The 16,797-nt window shown below is 40.1% G+C and overlaps 1 protein-coding gene across 1 annotated transcript; it reads right to left on the bottom strand.

Moving 5' to 3' along the window:
• Nucleotides 1–3,581: 3,581 nt before the first annotated feature.
• Nucleotides 3,582–6,840, bottom strand: LOC308611721 (UDP-N-acetylglucosamine--peptide N-acetylglucosaminyltransferase 110 kDa subunit-like; the record flags this gene model as incomplete). Its single annotated transcript, XM_081260399.1, has 1 exon — nucleotides 3,582–6,840. Exon 1 carries the CDS (start codon nucleotides 6,720–6,722, stop codon nucleotides 3,582–3,584), a length of 3,141 nt encoding a protein of 1,046 aa, XP_081116525.1. The 5' UTR covers nucleotides 6,723–6,840.
• Between the last annotated feature and the right edge of the window lie 9,957 nt (nucleotides 6,841–16,797).

The raw sequence follows: 16,797 nt of genomic DNA, 5'->3' as shown, positions 1-16,797 counted from the left end.
CGGGGAAGGCCCCGGGAGGAGTTTCCCGACAGTGGTGTTCCATCCTTGTGGGCCACTGAGCGACCAACAATCGCGTGCCCAACGTTTTCCCCTATTGCATTTAGGGCATAAACCAGGGATTTTCTGACCATCTGGAGGGTTTTGAGTAGGGAAGGAAGGACCAGGGTTACAGTGAAAAGATCTACATTCTCCAGCAAAATGACCTGCCTTTCCGCATTTAAAACTAGTCTTTGTTCTCTTTGGATTGTTTTTAAACCCCACTTTAGTTGATGCTGCAGCCATAGCAGCACCCTGTATATAAGCAGGCCCAATGTCTGCACAAAGGCGAATATAATCCTCCAATGTTCCCCGTTTTCTCCAAGGTCGAATCGCAGCCTGACATGCATTATTAGCATTTTCAAAAGCAAGTTGCTTAACTACAATTGTACCAGTGAGTCCATCCACAATGAGTCTCCCCACCGGCTGTAACAATCTATCTACAAAATCAGCATATGGTTCATCAGGTCCCTGTCTAATTTTTGAAAGATCCTCAGTTTTGTGTGTAGAAGATAATTTCCTCCAGGCTTGTAATGCCAAATGATTTATTTGAGGATAAGCAACAAAGGGATAAGTTAATCGAACTTGTAAAGAAATATATGGTCCTTCCCCAATCAGCATATGATAATCAACTGGAATATCATGGGTAGCATTCTTTTCTGCTTGTTCAGCAGCCCGTTCATAAAAATCAAACTTCCATGTTAAATAATCTCCACCATTTAAACAAGCTCGTGCAATAGACTGCCAATCAGCAGGGGGAAGAGCTTCTCCTGTAATAGTGTCAACCATAGCAGTAGTAAAAGGAGCAGTGGGCCCATATTGAGCACAAGCAGATTTTAAATCTTTCAAAACTTTAAAAGGAAGAGCCTGATGCTCCCTAATAGCCTGTTGAGGATTATTAGGATCAGGTCTTTCCGTGACAGGACAACAGAAAATAGGATCTTCTCCTCGTTTTATTGCTGCTTGTACAGCACGTTGCAAGGGACTGAGCAGTTTTACAGATGGAGAATTTTGAGGAAGACAGTCCTTACTAATTTGCAGCTTTTGCACTGACTTATCTATTATAGCCATTAGAAAATCATCTTCAGGATACTTCTCTCTTTTATGTTTAAAAGCCTCATCTGTTAAGTCAAAATGTTCCTCTTCATCTGAAATATTTAAATTGATTAGCTCTTTTGGTTTAGGAAGTGGCGACACAGTAGCTGATAATACAGTCGTTTCTTCTGTCAGAGGCTTATGTTTTTCTGACTTTACATTCAAATCAACACTATCATGAGAAGAACCTAAACATATTTTTATCAGATTCCACAAACTAAATGTAACAACGGCAGTATGAGTAGGCCCTCGAGACTCATAATAATTTTTAAAATCTTCTCCAACTTTCTGCCAGATTTCTATGTCACAGAGCCGCCATCAGGAAACCAGGGAGATACATCATGGATATGCTGCAAAAATTCAGTCAACTGTGAGGTAGAAACTTTATTACCCCGAGCTTTAAGCATCGAAAGTAAAACCGGAGCAAATAATTCACGCTCCTTTGAGCCCTTTTGCCCCATCTTATTTTACTTCTGACTGTTGCCTTATGCCTCTGTTAGTTTCACTTTTACTCGTGTCCACACATATTTTGCATAAGGGTTCTCTTACCTGCACTTTCTTTTTCTTTTCATTGGCTTCACGCTTCAGGTCCCTGTTCAGGCGCCACTTGCCGCGGACCAGCCTCAGAAAGAGGATTTCACCGCCCAGGGTCAGAAGGGACGGGGTAAGGAACTGAAGTAGCACCGACAAATGGGGTCAGAAGGACCAAGACAACTGACGGTTGCAAGGCAAGTTTTATTATGCTACAGTTGCAGATTATATCGACTAGAAAAGGGAAGGTTGCCAGACGGTGGTTTACATCATCTAATGACTGTCTCGGCTCAAGGATAACTTCCCTGGGAGAAAACCCATAAACCCAGAATCATCCAAAATAACCTGCACGTGCAGGGTGGAGACAGATTGGCTTGTCTCATTTTACATTCTTTCTGATTTCTGGGCCCTGGTGATTTATCTCCCGTGGAATGGAACAAGGAGGGGAACAAGTAGGGACAGTCCCTTCGAGCAGCGGCGGCATGCCTGGCATGTCCGTAGCCTGCTCTCAAGGCTGACTGCTTCCCACACATATGTTGGCTTGTTTAAGCCTCAAGCCCTCGATCCTTTGATGAAATACAATAATTTCATTCCTATGGTTTTCAATACCAAAAACTCAACCTCCAGGAGGGCTAAAGTCTAATTTGTACTCCAAACCAAGTAGCAATGCAGTTCGCTACTACTGAGGCTGAATCCATAAAGACTTCAAGACCACGACCAGAAGACAAGTTATTATATATAATACCCTAGAAGGCCTGAAACATAATTATCATATACATAGCTGGTCCTTCAGAGCTTTTCACCTATAACATGTTTTTTGATGAAAGTTATTTAATGTACTGGAGATAACTGTGACTTACTGATCAAATATTTGAATACTTATACTTACCTGGGATTTCATTTCTGCTGAAAGAAAAAGGAAAAACAGGACTCACCTAAAAAAAACAAACTTTAGAAATGAAAGTAAAAATCTTATCACACACTCTCACTTTTGGAAGCAGCATAGAGGGGCAGTCAATGGTAAAACACTGGTGAAATAGGTCAAAACTCTAGGCCAAAAATCCATTATTATTATCGTCAGTGACAGTACCACAACTGTGCCCTTCATAATTAATAAGCACTCCTAACAATCTTCATTTGGCACCAGATGATGTGTTGAAGAGAAACACTCTGGGAGGTTTTGAATCACACTTGGTATTTTGTTAGCCAAGTTACAGGAGAATTTTTAAAGTGGGGGGAAGGGAAGAAGGAAACGGACCAGAAAAAGAATTGAAGCCATCATCTACAGACCAACAAAGCACTGAGAGTTCCAAACGTTATGTCAGACACTAAAGTGACTGATAGAGGCTCAAGTGGTTTATAAAACCTATAAAAAGACTACACCAGCAAAGTCCCCATTTATCGGTAGAGTTCAGAAACTAAAACAAGGAATATTTTAGCTTAAAACCTTATCTCAAGAGAATCATATACACTTCACATGAATAAAAATACCTGAAACCAAACATTTTTAAAAGCTCCAATACCCAAAATATAAAGAAAAAAATTAATTCAGAAGACTCAATCAATCCGTGATAATCACAAAACGGCCGGGCAATCTCTATCTCCCTTCCACATTAACCATCCATCCCCTGGAAGACCAAGGGAGATCAGACCTTCCAGACTTACCTTCCAGACTCACCTTCCAGACCTTCCAGACACCTGGCTGCTGCAAAATTCGATGGAGACTCCTTGTGGAACAGCAGTTTCGCATCTCTTGGGTTTCTCCCTATCGTGACCATGCAGGAAGCAAGTCTGGCTGTGCTATTTCTTATCATTGTCTGTCACCCATCTGCACCATGATATTGAAAAAGTAGTTCCCTTTCCCCCAGAAGGTTGAGGCTCAGCTACAGGGGTAATTCTCCTGGGCACACAGTCATTATTTAGGCCGACTCAGTGACTTCAACCGGCTTAATCATGTGATCAGGTTTGTTGCCGGCTGCATAATGCTCCCACATCTGTAGGTAGAGCCGCTCTAGTTCCATTGTATATTGTTTGGTGTTGAACAGAGGGCTAGATGTTCTCTGCTTCCAGACTTTGCCACGAATTTTCTTCAGGTATTCGAGATCAGTTCCCAGTTTCACAGCTATCTCTTCATATTCTTGCCGATTTTTAGCAATCAGCTCAAGACAGCCTAAACAAGTGAGCTGGGAACCTGCAACTCGGGAAGCAAGAGTCTCTCCTGGCATAGTCACCATGGGGGTCCCTGCCCAAAGGACATCCATCCCTGTGGTGTGGCCATTACAGAGTGGAGTGTCCAAGCAGACATCAGCCAGCTGGCCTCTCCGAACATGTTCCTCTTTAGGAGCAACAGGTGAAAAAATGATACGGTTTGGGGGAAGGCCCATATTTTGTGCGTACTGTTGAATATTAGCTTCTCCTGCTGCTGGAAAACGCAACAGCCACAGTACACTATTGGGAACACGCTTCAGAATATTTGCCCACATCTGCAAAGTAGATGGGTCAATTTTGTATAACTGATTAAAGTTACAGTACACAATGGCATCTTCCGGTAACCCGTACTGAGAACGTGTGGTTACAATAATGGTACGGGGAACCTCCTCTCCAGTGGCAGCCTTATTGTTGATCAGGGTAGTTGCCAGGCCATTGCTAATACTGAATCCATTCATTGTAATCTGAATTTGTCCTCTGTTAATCATTTCAATAACTGCTTCTGCAACAGTATTCATAGGAATGACAGGCATATTAAGAGCTGTATTACTGCTGTCTGCGTTGTCTTCTCCATCAGGACATTTCATCTTGACTATTTGCACATCTGATAGACTATCAAGAAATGCTTGGAGGTCGATGCCATTCAGCACAATCCGATTGTCATAAATGTGCCCATTGGACTTAAAATCGATGACGGCTTTTTTCTTCAGGTGAGGGAACATATTAGCATGATCACCAATAAAGAACGTATGGGGCATATAAGCCAGTTTCTCAGAATACTGCTCAGCAACTTCAGCAGGTGACGTTTCCTGATCAGTGATGATATAATCCATGAAAAGCACGCCACTAGTCCCAGGGTACCCCAGCCACATTGCCTGAATAGGAGCTGGCCTGAGAGCAAAGAGTTCATTTCGAGCACCCCTGGTATAACCATTCATATTTACAAGGATGTGTATACCATCTTGATGGATGCGATCAGCTGCTTTCCCATTGCATGGAATCTGAGAAAGATCAGTGAAATGATTGGCTTCTGCCATCACCTTCACTCGGAAGTTTGTGCCATCATGTGGGCTCAGGGCATAACAGAATATCTCAAATTTATCAGGACTGTGCATGCCTGGAATAGACTGCATAAGGTGAGAAGTAGGATGGTTCCCAAAGTCAGAACTCATGTATCCTACACGCAGTCGACCATCACTGAGCTTCAAGTCTGTTATATGTTCATACGGTGGTTTATGAAGGGCACTTATATTAGCCAAGCAGAGGTTCCCATGCCTCTCAGCAATAGCCTTCCTGAAGCCATGAGGAAGAGGATAGAGCATACTATGATGAGGCTGCACAGAAGGCAACCTATTCTTCTCCAACTGGTCAGCCACAATGCTGACCAACTTCTTCATTCGCTCATCATAGTCTGTCCAATCACAGACAACCTGCAGGCAATGAGCCAAATTACAATAAGCGTCAGGAAAATCAGGTTGAAGCTTCAGAACAGTGCGATAAGAAGCAATTGCTTCTGGAATATTCCCTGAATCCTGGTGAATGGAAGCCAGATTGCTGTGGGCATCCGCAAATGCAGGGTTGATCTGCACGGCACGAGTATAACACTCTAAGGCTCCCTGAACATCCTGCATCTCCCATAGAGTGTTTCCCATATTACAGTACGCATCAGCAAAGGTAGGACTGATTCGAATAGCCTCCTTATAATGCATCAGAGCTTCGTGCAGTTTTCCCTGCTGCTTCAATACACTTGCTAAATTTGAATGGGCATCAGCAAAGTCTGGGCAGAGCTCTAATGCTTTACGATACAAGTGAACCGCGTCTTCACTGTTTCCCTGTTCTCCTTTGATATTGGCTAGGTTATTCAGAGAGTCTGCATGGCGGGGACACAGCCGGAGAGCTGTACGATAACAATCTTCTGCTTCAGCAACACTGCCCTTCTCTTTGAGAGCGTTGGCTAAGTTGCAGTAAGCATCAGGGAAATGTGGTTGCAATTCAATAGCTCGCCTGTAGGTGTCTATTGCCAGATCCATCAGGCCTTGCTCATAGTATACACAAGCCAGGTTGCCATGTACCACTGCATGATTTGGACTCAAGCTTAGGGCACGAAGGTAAGCTGCCACAGCTCTGTCAAAAATCCGTGCCTCATTGAAGACATTTCCTAAATTGATATAAGCATCCAGAAAATTGGGGTCAAGGGTGACAGCCTTTTCAAAGTGATGAATTGCAAGCCAAATCTCCCCTTGTGCATTGAAAACACAGCCAAGATTACTCCAAGCTACTGCAAAGTTCGGTTGCATCTCAATTGCTTTCAAATAACATGCCTTGGCTTCTTCTAAGCCACCCAGGGCTTTGAGCAGGTTCCCCAGGTCACTGCGAACACAGTACAAAGAAGGATTGTACTGAAGAGCAGAGACGTAAGCTTGTACTGCTCCTTCCATGTCGCCTGCTGCTACCAAAGCGGCTGCCAGGTTAATATAACCATCGATGAAATCTGGTTTGAGACGCAATGCATGCCGGTAATGCTCAGTTGCTTCCTGCAACTGCCCTCTTTCCTTGTACACATTCCCCAAATTCGAATAGGCTTCTGCCAGAAGAGGGTTCTGTTTAATTGCCAGAGTACTAAAGTGGGCAGATCTGTCCAGCCTTCGACACTGGAAGTGTATAGATGAAAGTAATAAAAGTACACCAGTATTGCCTGGCTCTTGTCTCCAGAGCTGCATGCAGTGTCTCTCAGCTGTCTCAAAATCTCCTGCCTGATATTCTCGATGTGCCAGCTCAGCTAACCCTTGGAAGGAAAGCATACGTTTCGTTGGTTCTGTGCTGTCGGCCACGTTGCCCACGGAAGACGCCATCTGGAGCTTCTGGAGAGAGTGAAAAAAGGGAGTAATTGAGTCCCGCTGCCGCCACTACTGGCAAGAATGTTTCTAGTGGTAGCAAACACGAGCGCAGCAGCCGTACCACTGCTTTGGCACGCTTAAGCAGCGGCAACAGTTACAGGCACCGAACCTTAGGAACTATGGTTGGCCATCTACCTCTCATGCTCTTGAAATCTTAATTCTTAACCCTGCCCTCTTCCCCCATTTTTCTCCTAATCAGGGAATAAAAATTACCTATCCATTTGCCTTAGAAGAAATCAAAAGTCAGTAGGCCAAACACTTTTCAAAATATTGTTTTCTGTCCAGTTGGAAATGAAATACATGATTGACTTTTCTTCATCATTCATATAGTCAACGTGGAGAACATTAGGGCCGTGAATTTCAATACAGTAAGATGAGAAACTTTTAAATTGGCCTTCCCAAACCACTAATAAGTAACCGATGTTGTATAGAATGCTAAAATCTTAGAGACTGAGTTTGATATTTTAAAAGTTCTGCAAACATGAGCTAATTTCTCCTCATCAAATTTCTCATGCCTCAAACCTGAGTATCACTTTTTAAAAGATAAATTTATTTTTATTTATTTATTTATTTTTATCTTGGCTGCGTTGGGTCTTCAGTGCTGCGTGCAGGCTTTCTCTAGTTGCGGCGAGCGGGGGCTACTCTTTGTTGCGGTGTCCGGGCTTCTCATCACAGTAGCTTCTATTGTTGTTCCACAACTCTATGGGTTCCTTTTTAGGTCCTACGAAGAACCCTAGAAATTAGTTCATGTAATTATAGGTTTTTGGAAAATTGTCAAAAGTGAGATATTTTAATTTCCATCAGGTAAGTCCAGCGTCTATTTCTTTGTCAATTTTCCTTCTATCATATTCTGCTATGTTGGATCATATTGGATTGGTCACAGGCTTTCTTGAAATCTGGCTAAGGAGATGTTTTAAGTGAGGCTATTATGTGATTTTCAGACACCACCATATGTAACTGACTATATAATATCCCATTACAGGAATAACTTCCAGTACTCTTACTGACTACTCTACTGACTTAACTAGCACAAGACACAGAAGCGTAAGGACAAAAACCACCTTACAATATAGCCATGTCTTGCACTTCACAGCTCTCAAAGCATGTGCGTTTGAAGAAGAAAAAAAGAACTGAAAAGTATAAAACCAGAAGTTATTCTGTGGAAAATTATTTCAATCATCAGGCATGTGAAGGATAAGTCAAAGATTCAGTTTTCTTCAATGCTTAGTCAAAACGGAAATTTCCTTCTGTCAAGAATATACCCCAGGGCTTCCCTGGTGGTGCAGTGGTTGAGAGTCTGCCTGCCGATGCAGGGGACACGGGTTCGTGCCCCAGTCCGGGAAGATCCCATATGCCACGTAGCAGCTAGGCCCGTGAGCCATGGCCACTGAGCCTGCATGTCCGGAGCCTGTGCCCCACAACGGGGAGAGGCCACAACAGTGAGAGGCCAGCATACCGCAAAAAAAAAAATAACCAATATACTCCAGGGGCTTCCCTGATGGCACAGTGGTTAGGAAGTCACCTGCCAATGCAGGGGACACGGGTTCGAGCCCTGGTCCGGGAAGATCCCACATGCCGCGGAACAACTAAGACCGTGTGCCACGACTATGGAGCCTTCGCTCTAGAGCCCGTGAGCCACAACTACTGAGCCTGCGAGCCACAACTACTGAAGCTTGTGTGCCTAGAGCCTGTGCTTTGCAACAAGAGAAGCCACCACAATAAGAAGCCTGCACACCGCAACAAAGAGTATCCCCCAGTCGCTGCAACTAGAGAAAGCCTGCGCACAGCAACGAAGACACAACACAGTCAAAAATAAATAAAGAAAGAAATAAAAGAATATACCCCATCAATAATGTGTGTAATGGAATGGTGTGAATGAGTATTTTATCAGAATTCCTGTAATGCACAAACCTATAGCAGTACTGAAATCAGTAATGCATTTATAATAGTAAATATTTATGAGGAAGTAATCCATAGAGGTTTTCTCAAAGTTAACAATGAACATTAATGCGACATTATCAATAATAAATTGTGATGCTGAAATAAACTTTTCTAAACTATTAATAACTAAAAGCAAACTCTAATCAACCATGTGAAAAGAAATCTATGTCTATAAACTACAAAGTTTATTTCTTAAAATTTTATTTCTAAAACAGGAGGCAGTTAAAGAATATATAGCTACAAGAGTGGGGAAAAAGTTTTATAGAGACACATCTGGCAGTAGTTAATTTTCAAATGTCATTTTTCTAGATTTTGTGACACCTATAGTATTGATATTTCAAAGCATTTAACAAATTGTAATTTGAAGATTTGCTACTTCCAGGTAGAGTAAAATATTTTGAAGCAAAACAACATTTCCACTGAGAAAAATTTTAAAAGCCAAATAAAATAGTCAGCATTCAATCAAAAAGTTCTAGACATACCAAGAGATAGAATCATATGACTAAAATTCTAAGAAAAGAACAGATAATACACAAATATTTATATAAGATATTGTGTATATTTATCAGGAAAAGTCTTTATCAAGAAAAGACTTTTAAATCATCAAAATTAATATTACATTTTATTTATTTGTATATTTTATTTATATATAGATATTTAGATATTTATATAAAGAACTTAAAGTTAAAGCTCTAGTTAAGGCAGTGACAAAAGCAGTAGCAGTGGCAGTGAAAAGAAATGGTTATATTCAAGGATATTTTGTCAGTAAAAGTCCAAGATCAAATGTCTGACTGCATACATGGGATGGATAGACGGTGTGGGAAAAATCAAAGTTAACTATAGAGGTTCTAGTGAAGATGGGGTTGCCATCCCCCAACCCAAGGGGTTGCTATCATCCCCAAGGTCTAGGAGACTCAAAAGGAAGGTCATGGTCGAGGAAAAGTTAATTGCTGGGAAAATAAGACTCCCAGTCTCTCCAGCTCCTTACACTAGTTTTTTTTTAAACATCTTCATTGGAGTATAATTGCTTTACAATGGTGTGTTAGTTTCCACTTTCTAACAAAGTAAATCAGTTATACATATACATATGTCCCCATATCTCTTCCCTCTTGCAACTCCCTCCCTCCCACCCGCCCTATGTCACCCCTCTAGGTGGTCACAAAGCACAGAGCTGATCTTCCTGGGCTATGCGGCTGCTTCCCACTAGCTATCTATTCCTTATACCAGTTTTGTTTTTCTGCTCATATACGTAGCAGCATTTCATTCAAGGGGAAAGTCATTGATCTGACTGGTCAAATTAAACACCATAGTTCAAGGCACATTTACAGTGGTTAGTTCCTCCACAATTTAGAAAGTAACGTTCACAATTTCCCTCTTCCTACACTGTGGAACACATTGGCCATTCCTCCAAAGTTTCCACTCCATAGAGTGGACCAGAGATGACATTAGCCCAGAACTGAGAGCTTGGCATGAGATGGTGTCAACCCCACCTAGAGCTCTGGCATAAGTTATGACCCAACCCAGCTCTACAGAGAGTTCTGCATGGAATCTTGTCTCAGCCATAATAATGTGATTCTGTTTTTCATTTGGTTTGCTTCTTTGCTTAACTTTCCCTGGCCACTCTGACAAACAAAATTTCAGGCAATCCTGGGCCACTCACTAACTTTATTCCATCTAATGTTATCCAGATTCCCAAGAAAATTACTAACTATAAAGGGGGAAATTTGGAACATGGTGAGTTTTAGGTGCCTGAAATATACAGGTAACTGAATCCAGTTAAGTAGCAAATTATTTGGATCTCAAATATGCCAGTAGAAGAGCAGACTAAGCTCAATTTAATGTACTCTTACTGGAGACACATGTAAATTCTGGGTCAGTTTTCAAAATGTTAAAAGCACATAGCTGAGATTAAAAGAAAGAAAGGAGCACCTGCATGTTTCAGAAAGTAACAGAGAAATTAAATCCAGAGAAATAAGAGCAGACTGATGTGTATGCGTTCTGTTCCTTAGTATAGGCCTTATGTACATAGGGGCTGGAGCTAGAAATCTAACATTACCTTGAGGCCAGGAATTTAGACTCAGGATGGAACAATATGGAGAAGTTAGTACAGATATCCTACAGAACTTTCATGAGGAACTGCTTAGTCCATTAAGAGGGCCAAGGGAGGTGGTGAGGAAGATTGATATCTCTTGAAAACCTTCAGGTACAGAAAACATCAGCACCTCTGAAAAGTAGGCCTGTCCTTCCCAGAGTTGTGATGGCCAGGTTGTCACTAACCTGTAAGGCCCTGTATGAATCAGAAACTGCAAGGAGAGGAATTCAAAGAAAACCAGATGCAGGATGGGTGTGGCAATAAATCCTAGGACCCTATCAGAAACAAAATTAAAACCACTCTAGAGGGAAATTTTAACAAACCAGGGCAGAGAGTATCCTAACCAGAATAAAATAATAATTCTGAGGAAGTTCCTTTACTTATTTAAGTAAGATTCAATGCATTTCCATGGCCAGGCCCTTTAGAAGAATTCTAAAACATACACAAACAATTCATTTACATCTTATATATCCCACCATCCAGAGCAAAATTCACTTAAGAACTGTACTGGTGGAAATTGGGCAGCACTATGGAGAAAATAAAATGTGTTTACCATCAAAAAACATGAAGGTAAGAAAGATAATGTCTAATTTTTTAATTATCCTGTGGTTTCTTGAAATCTTTTGGAAACCCAAACTAGAGAAACCTAGGAGGAAATGAAGATTTAAATGTTTAGAGATTTATCAACTCATCTATAAAAGCTTTATTAATCTCTTCTTTTAATAACATTCCTGAGAGGTATAAATGTGTCCAGTGATAGGGTTGAATAAGCCTGAGAGAATTTCAATTGTTTACTATTCTTGGTCAGCTCTTAAGACCTTTCAGGAGCATCTTGATTTTCATGGCCTCATCCAACAAAAGCAGGATATTTTACAGAAAGTCCTGGGCCACTTTTCGGCTTGCTTTTGTGTTTATGCTTTTGGTTTTTTCACATCGGGCGGTACATTAGGCTACCTATTGCATACTCCCTCATTCATGCATGCATTCACTCAAACAATATTGACTGAGTTGAGACATTTAATTAACACTCAATAAATGATGTTTAGATGAATGAATGCGCTTTCTATCAAAGTAAGTGTAAGTACTGAGAAAAATTACAGAATGTATGATCCCAGCCCCACAAAAGCTTATAACTGTGTTGAGGATATAACATATGCTGATGAAATAACTAATATATCATATTGGACAGTGTCTAAGTTCAAAAATGAGTTTTTATAAATAATCAGAGCCTAAGGAGCACAAAGAAGGGACAGTTCATTATGGGTTGAATCTATCAATAAATGTACATTTCAGATGAGATTTGAGATTGACCTCAAAGAAGAGGACTTAGATATATGAACAGAGAACAAAAAAGGCATGGTGATAGCATGTGCATAGATAGTGTGGCCAATATTTATGTTCTTCATTAAAGATAGTCAGAGATAACCCAAATGTAACTGTTTCCATGGGTCCATTCTCAGTATCCAAACAAAACGGCAAATCCTATCTTAGTAAAACTAATGAAAAACACAGTCTTTAACAAAGAGATTGTGAAGGAAACGGGGAGAGAAAGGCTTGCATCCCACACCACACAACAAAACTTATTGAATTATTTGTTTAATTGTCTCCCTCTGAAAATTTCCTCTCCCTCTCTCGGTACGTGTCTCTTCTCCCACATCTGGCCACACTCTACCAGCCATCTTTCCAGATCTTTCCAGAACTCTCCATCCTAGTTTCATTAGGCCACAATTTAAACATCTCACAGGTCTCCAGGATGCATCCCCATCACTTATTCCACAAAGACAAACAAAGGACACTTCTCAGGATCACGTTTCTTTGAAGGAAGAGGTCATGAGGAGTGATTATAAATAATATAAGGTGGAGAGCAGTGACTTAAAATACCATTTTTCACCTTAGAATGTGAATACAGGGAACTTTGGGAAACTAGAAAATCTAGAAAGGATTCACTGATAATTATTTATGTTCAATGAATAAAATAAAATGTAATAATACGGCTGAACTCTGACAGATTCACTTTTTCAAAAGTTGCTTTCACACACTTTCACTATTGGGATGTTTGATAAACACACCTTTCCTTCTTTACTTTCTTCTTTCTTTGCAGATACTGGCACCAAACTTTCAAACAATAACAACCTTCCCATAAGTCCCTTGCCAGGCAAGGTTAAGGTATAACAATCCAAACAAAGTTTTGAAGAAGATAACTGCTTGAAAGCACAGGAAAAGAGCTGGGTTTCTCTTATTCAACAGTCACATAATGAGTAATGTGTGAATTGGTTTAAAAAGTCTCTCTGCATGAGGGGCTAAGGTTAAGATTAGAACTTCTGAGGCCAGAAGAGCAAAATGACTACAACAATCCACATATTTTCAAGAGCTGCCCTTTGGATGTGAGGCATTGATTTTTCCCACTATTTTTTCAGCAACCCAACTGGTGTCTTTATTAAACGACATAAGAGAATACAGTGTGGCCAAGAAGGCTTAGATTTCCTTAGCCCCAAGTCAGATATTCTCCAGTGACTGTCCACTCAAATGAAAAAGAGAGATTTACAAGAGGAAACTGGATACAACTGAGTGTACTTTAATTTTACCTGAATTATTTGTTTTGTTTTCAATTCTCCGCTGAAGTGCCTACATTAATATATCTTTAAGAGCATTTCCTTAAGTTGAAGTATTCATTCAGTATATTCATTTACTATAATTTAGAAAAGCCAAATGATTTAGACAAATTCATTTCTATATTGCCACAACAGTGTATTGTGAACTAAATGACACCTGGCAGTTCTTTACTCAGATACTAACTCAATTAGAAGGCAGAACAAGGATACCTACCCATTCAGGGAAGGATAGGTCACTTAGCCTCTGTAGCTCTCTTAGGTCTCTTATCATCACAGTAACAAATTGAAGACTAAAAACCATATGATTATCTCAATAGATGAAAAAAAAGCTTTTGAAAAAAATTCAATATCCATTCATGGTAAAAACTCTCCAGAAAGTGGGCATAGAGGGAACACATACCTCAACATAATAAAGGCCATATACGACAAGCTCATAGCTAACATACTCAATGGTGAAAAGCTGAAAGCATTTCCCCTAAGATCAGGAACAAGACAAGGATGCCCACTCTCACCACTTTTATTGAAGGTACTTTTGGAAGTCCTAGCCACAGCAATCAGACAAGAAAAGTCAATAAATAAAAGGACTCCAAAATGGAGAGGAAAAAGTAAAACTGTCACTGTTTGCAGATGGCATGATCCATAGAAAATCTGAAAGACACCATCCAAAAATTATTAGAGCTCAAAAATGAACTTGGTAAATTTGCAGGATACAGAATTTATATCTAGAAATCTACTGTATTTCTATACACTAACAGTGAACTATCAGAAAGAGAAATTAAGGAAACAATCCCATTTACAATCGCGTAAAAAAGAATAAAATACAGAAGAATAAATCTGCCTAAGGAGGTAAAAGACCTGTACCCAGGGAACTATATGACACTGATACAAGAAATTAAAGATGACACAAACAGCTGGAAAGATATACCATGGTCACAGATTGGAAGAATTAATATTGTTAAAGTGACCATCATACCCAAGGAAATCGACGGATTCAATGCAGTCTGTATCAACATAGCAAGGGCATTTTCCACAGACCTAGAACAAATAATTTTAAAGTTTGTATGGAAACACAAAAGATCCTGAATAGTTAAAACAGTCTTGAGAAAGAAGAACACAACTGGAGGAATCATGCTCCCTGGCTTCAGACTATGCTACAAACCTACAGTAATCAAAACAGCATGGTACTGGCACAAAAACATCGATCACTGGAACAGAATAGAGAGCCCAGAAAGAAACCCATGCACTTATGGTCAATGAATCTATGACAAAGGAGGCAAGAATATGCAGTGGAGAAATGTCTGGGCTTCATTAGGGATGGTTTCATCAATTAATTTGTTTTCTTAAATGGACCATACTTTTCCATGTCTTTGTATACCTTGTGATTTTTTTGGTTGAAAATTTGTCTTTCAAATATTATAATGTGGTATCTATGGAAATCAGATTCTCCCACTTTCCCAGGGTTTCCTGGGCTTTTGATTGTTGGAGGCTGTAGTAGTCTGTTTGTTTAGGGACCTTTCCAAACTATTTTTGCAATGACTGTTTTCCTTATCGTATGTATGCACCGAAGTCTCTGTTCCTTTAGTTCATGTTTAGCTAATGTTTTGACAGAGATTTCCTTGAATTCCTGCACCTAAAACAAACAAAAATAAATACACACAAGCACATCCACATGCACACCCAAAACCACACACCTCTGCCCATTGTGCAGATTGCTGGATCACTCCTTCAACATTTAGCTGACCTGCATTGAGTTCAGGGCTCAGCCCATGGTAAAAGCTTAGAGACTCCTCTGGTGTTTTCAGAACATGCATCTTATCTCGAGTATGCATGTGGCTTTCCTAATTTCTCTGGACACATGTGTACTTTTTGTAGGTTCTAATTTCCCAAAGAATCTCCCCCAACTTTGGCTCCTGCATCTTCTGTGGTCTACTGTATTTCAATGCACAGTCTTCTGCCCCAGCCATCTGTGCTTTGTTAGTTCAACTTGCACTTTTTTGAGCATTGACCGCTGCTTTTCCAGACTGTGTTCCAAGTTAGCTAAGACAGAGATAAGCATCTTGTGTCAGTCCTTCAGGTAGCTCCCAGACAGGTTAGAACAGATACACATAATAATCTGAGAGTACAGTCTCTTCTGCTCCCTCCTGAAGCAGGATTGAGGGTCCCATTCTAGGAATGGTCTGCTGTTACTTTAAGACTATCACTGCATTAAGACTCCACCACTTTAAGACCATCACTACACTAACAGTGGATGGGGCAAGGGCAAGTAAAAATGCCACAAAGCTTTCCTGCCATTTTCAAATTGCCTCTTCCCTGGTTCACTATGTGTTTGGTTGCTATAAATCTTTGGCTGATTTCAGGACTAAGAGAAACTCAAAGAACCCCACAGCAAAAACCAGTATAATCAAACTCTCAGAAGCCAAATGACACAGAAAGAATCTTTTCTCCCAAAGGAGAAAGAAAAAAGAAATTTGTTACAAAGCAGGGATCCTCAAAAAGATTAGAGCTAATTTCCTATATGAAACCACGGAAGCAAGAGGCCAGCCATATTTAAAGTGCTGAAAGAAAAAAAATTGTCCACCAAGAATTCTATATTTGGCCAAACTGGTTTCAAAACGTAGGGAGAAATTAACGCATTCCCAGATGAACAAAGGCTGAGGGCATTTATTTTACAACTTCCTACCACTGCCCTATGAGAAATGCTAAATTGAACCTTCAGGTTGAAATGAAAGGACACTAGACAGCATCTCGAAGCTGTAGAAAGAAATAGAAATCTCCAGTAAAGATAAATACATGGGCAAATACTAAAGCCAGTATTGTGTTATTGGCTTGTAGCTCTACTTTTTATTTCTTACATGATTGAAAAAACAAATGTATAAAATAATCATAAATCCATGTTATTGGGCTCACAAAGTAAAAAGGTGTAATTTGTGACAATAATAATGTAAAGAGGAGGAACGGAACTGTAGAGGAACAGAGTTTCTGTGTGCTACTGAAGTTGGTTTCAATTGAAATTACATTGTTTTAACTTTAGAATGGTAAATGTCATCTTCTTGATAACCACAAAGAAAATATCAATAGACCATATGCAAAAAGAAATGAAAAGGGAATCAAGAGTTCACCACAAGAAAATCGGCTAAGCACAGAAGTCAGTAATGGAGTAAATGAGGGGCAAAAAATGCATAAGACATACAGAAAACAAGCAGGAAATAGACAGAATTAAGTTCTTCCTCATCAGTAATTTTTGAAAAAGTAAGTGGATTAAGCTCTCCAATGAAAAGATAAACATTGGCAGAATGGACTTTAAAAACAACCATAATCCAAGTATATGCTGTCCGCAAAAATCTCACTTGATTTCAAAAGACACAAGTTGCTTGAAAGTTAAAGC

The sequence above is a fragment of the Mesoplodon bidens genome (genome assembly GCF_964165515.1).
Source record: "Mesoplodon bidens genome assembly, contig: HAP1_SCAFFOLD_182, whole genome shotgun sequence".
Lineage (NCBI taxonomy): Eukaryota > Metazoa > Chordata > Mammalia > Artiodactyla > Ziphiidae > Mesoplodon > Mesoplodon bidens.
This window is presented reverse-complemented; position numbering and strand designations above follow the sequence as displayed.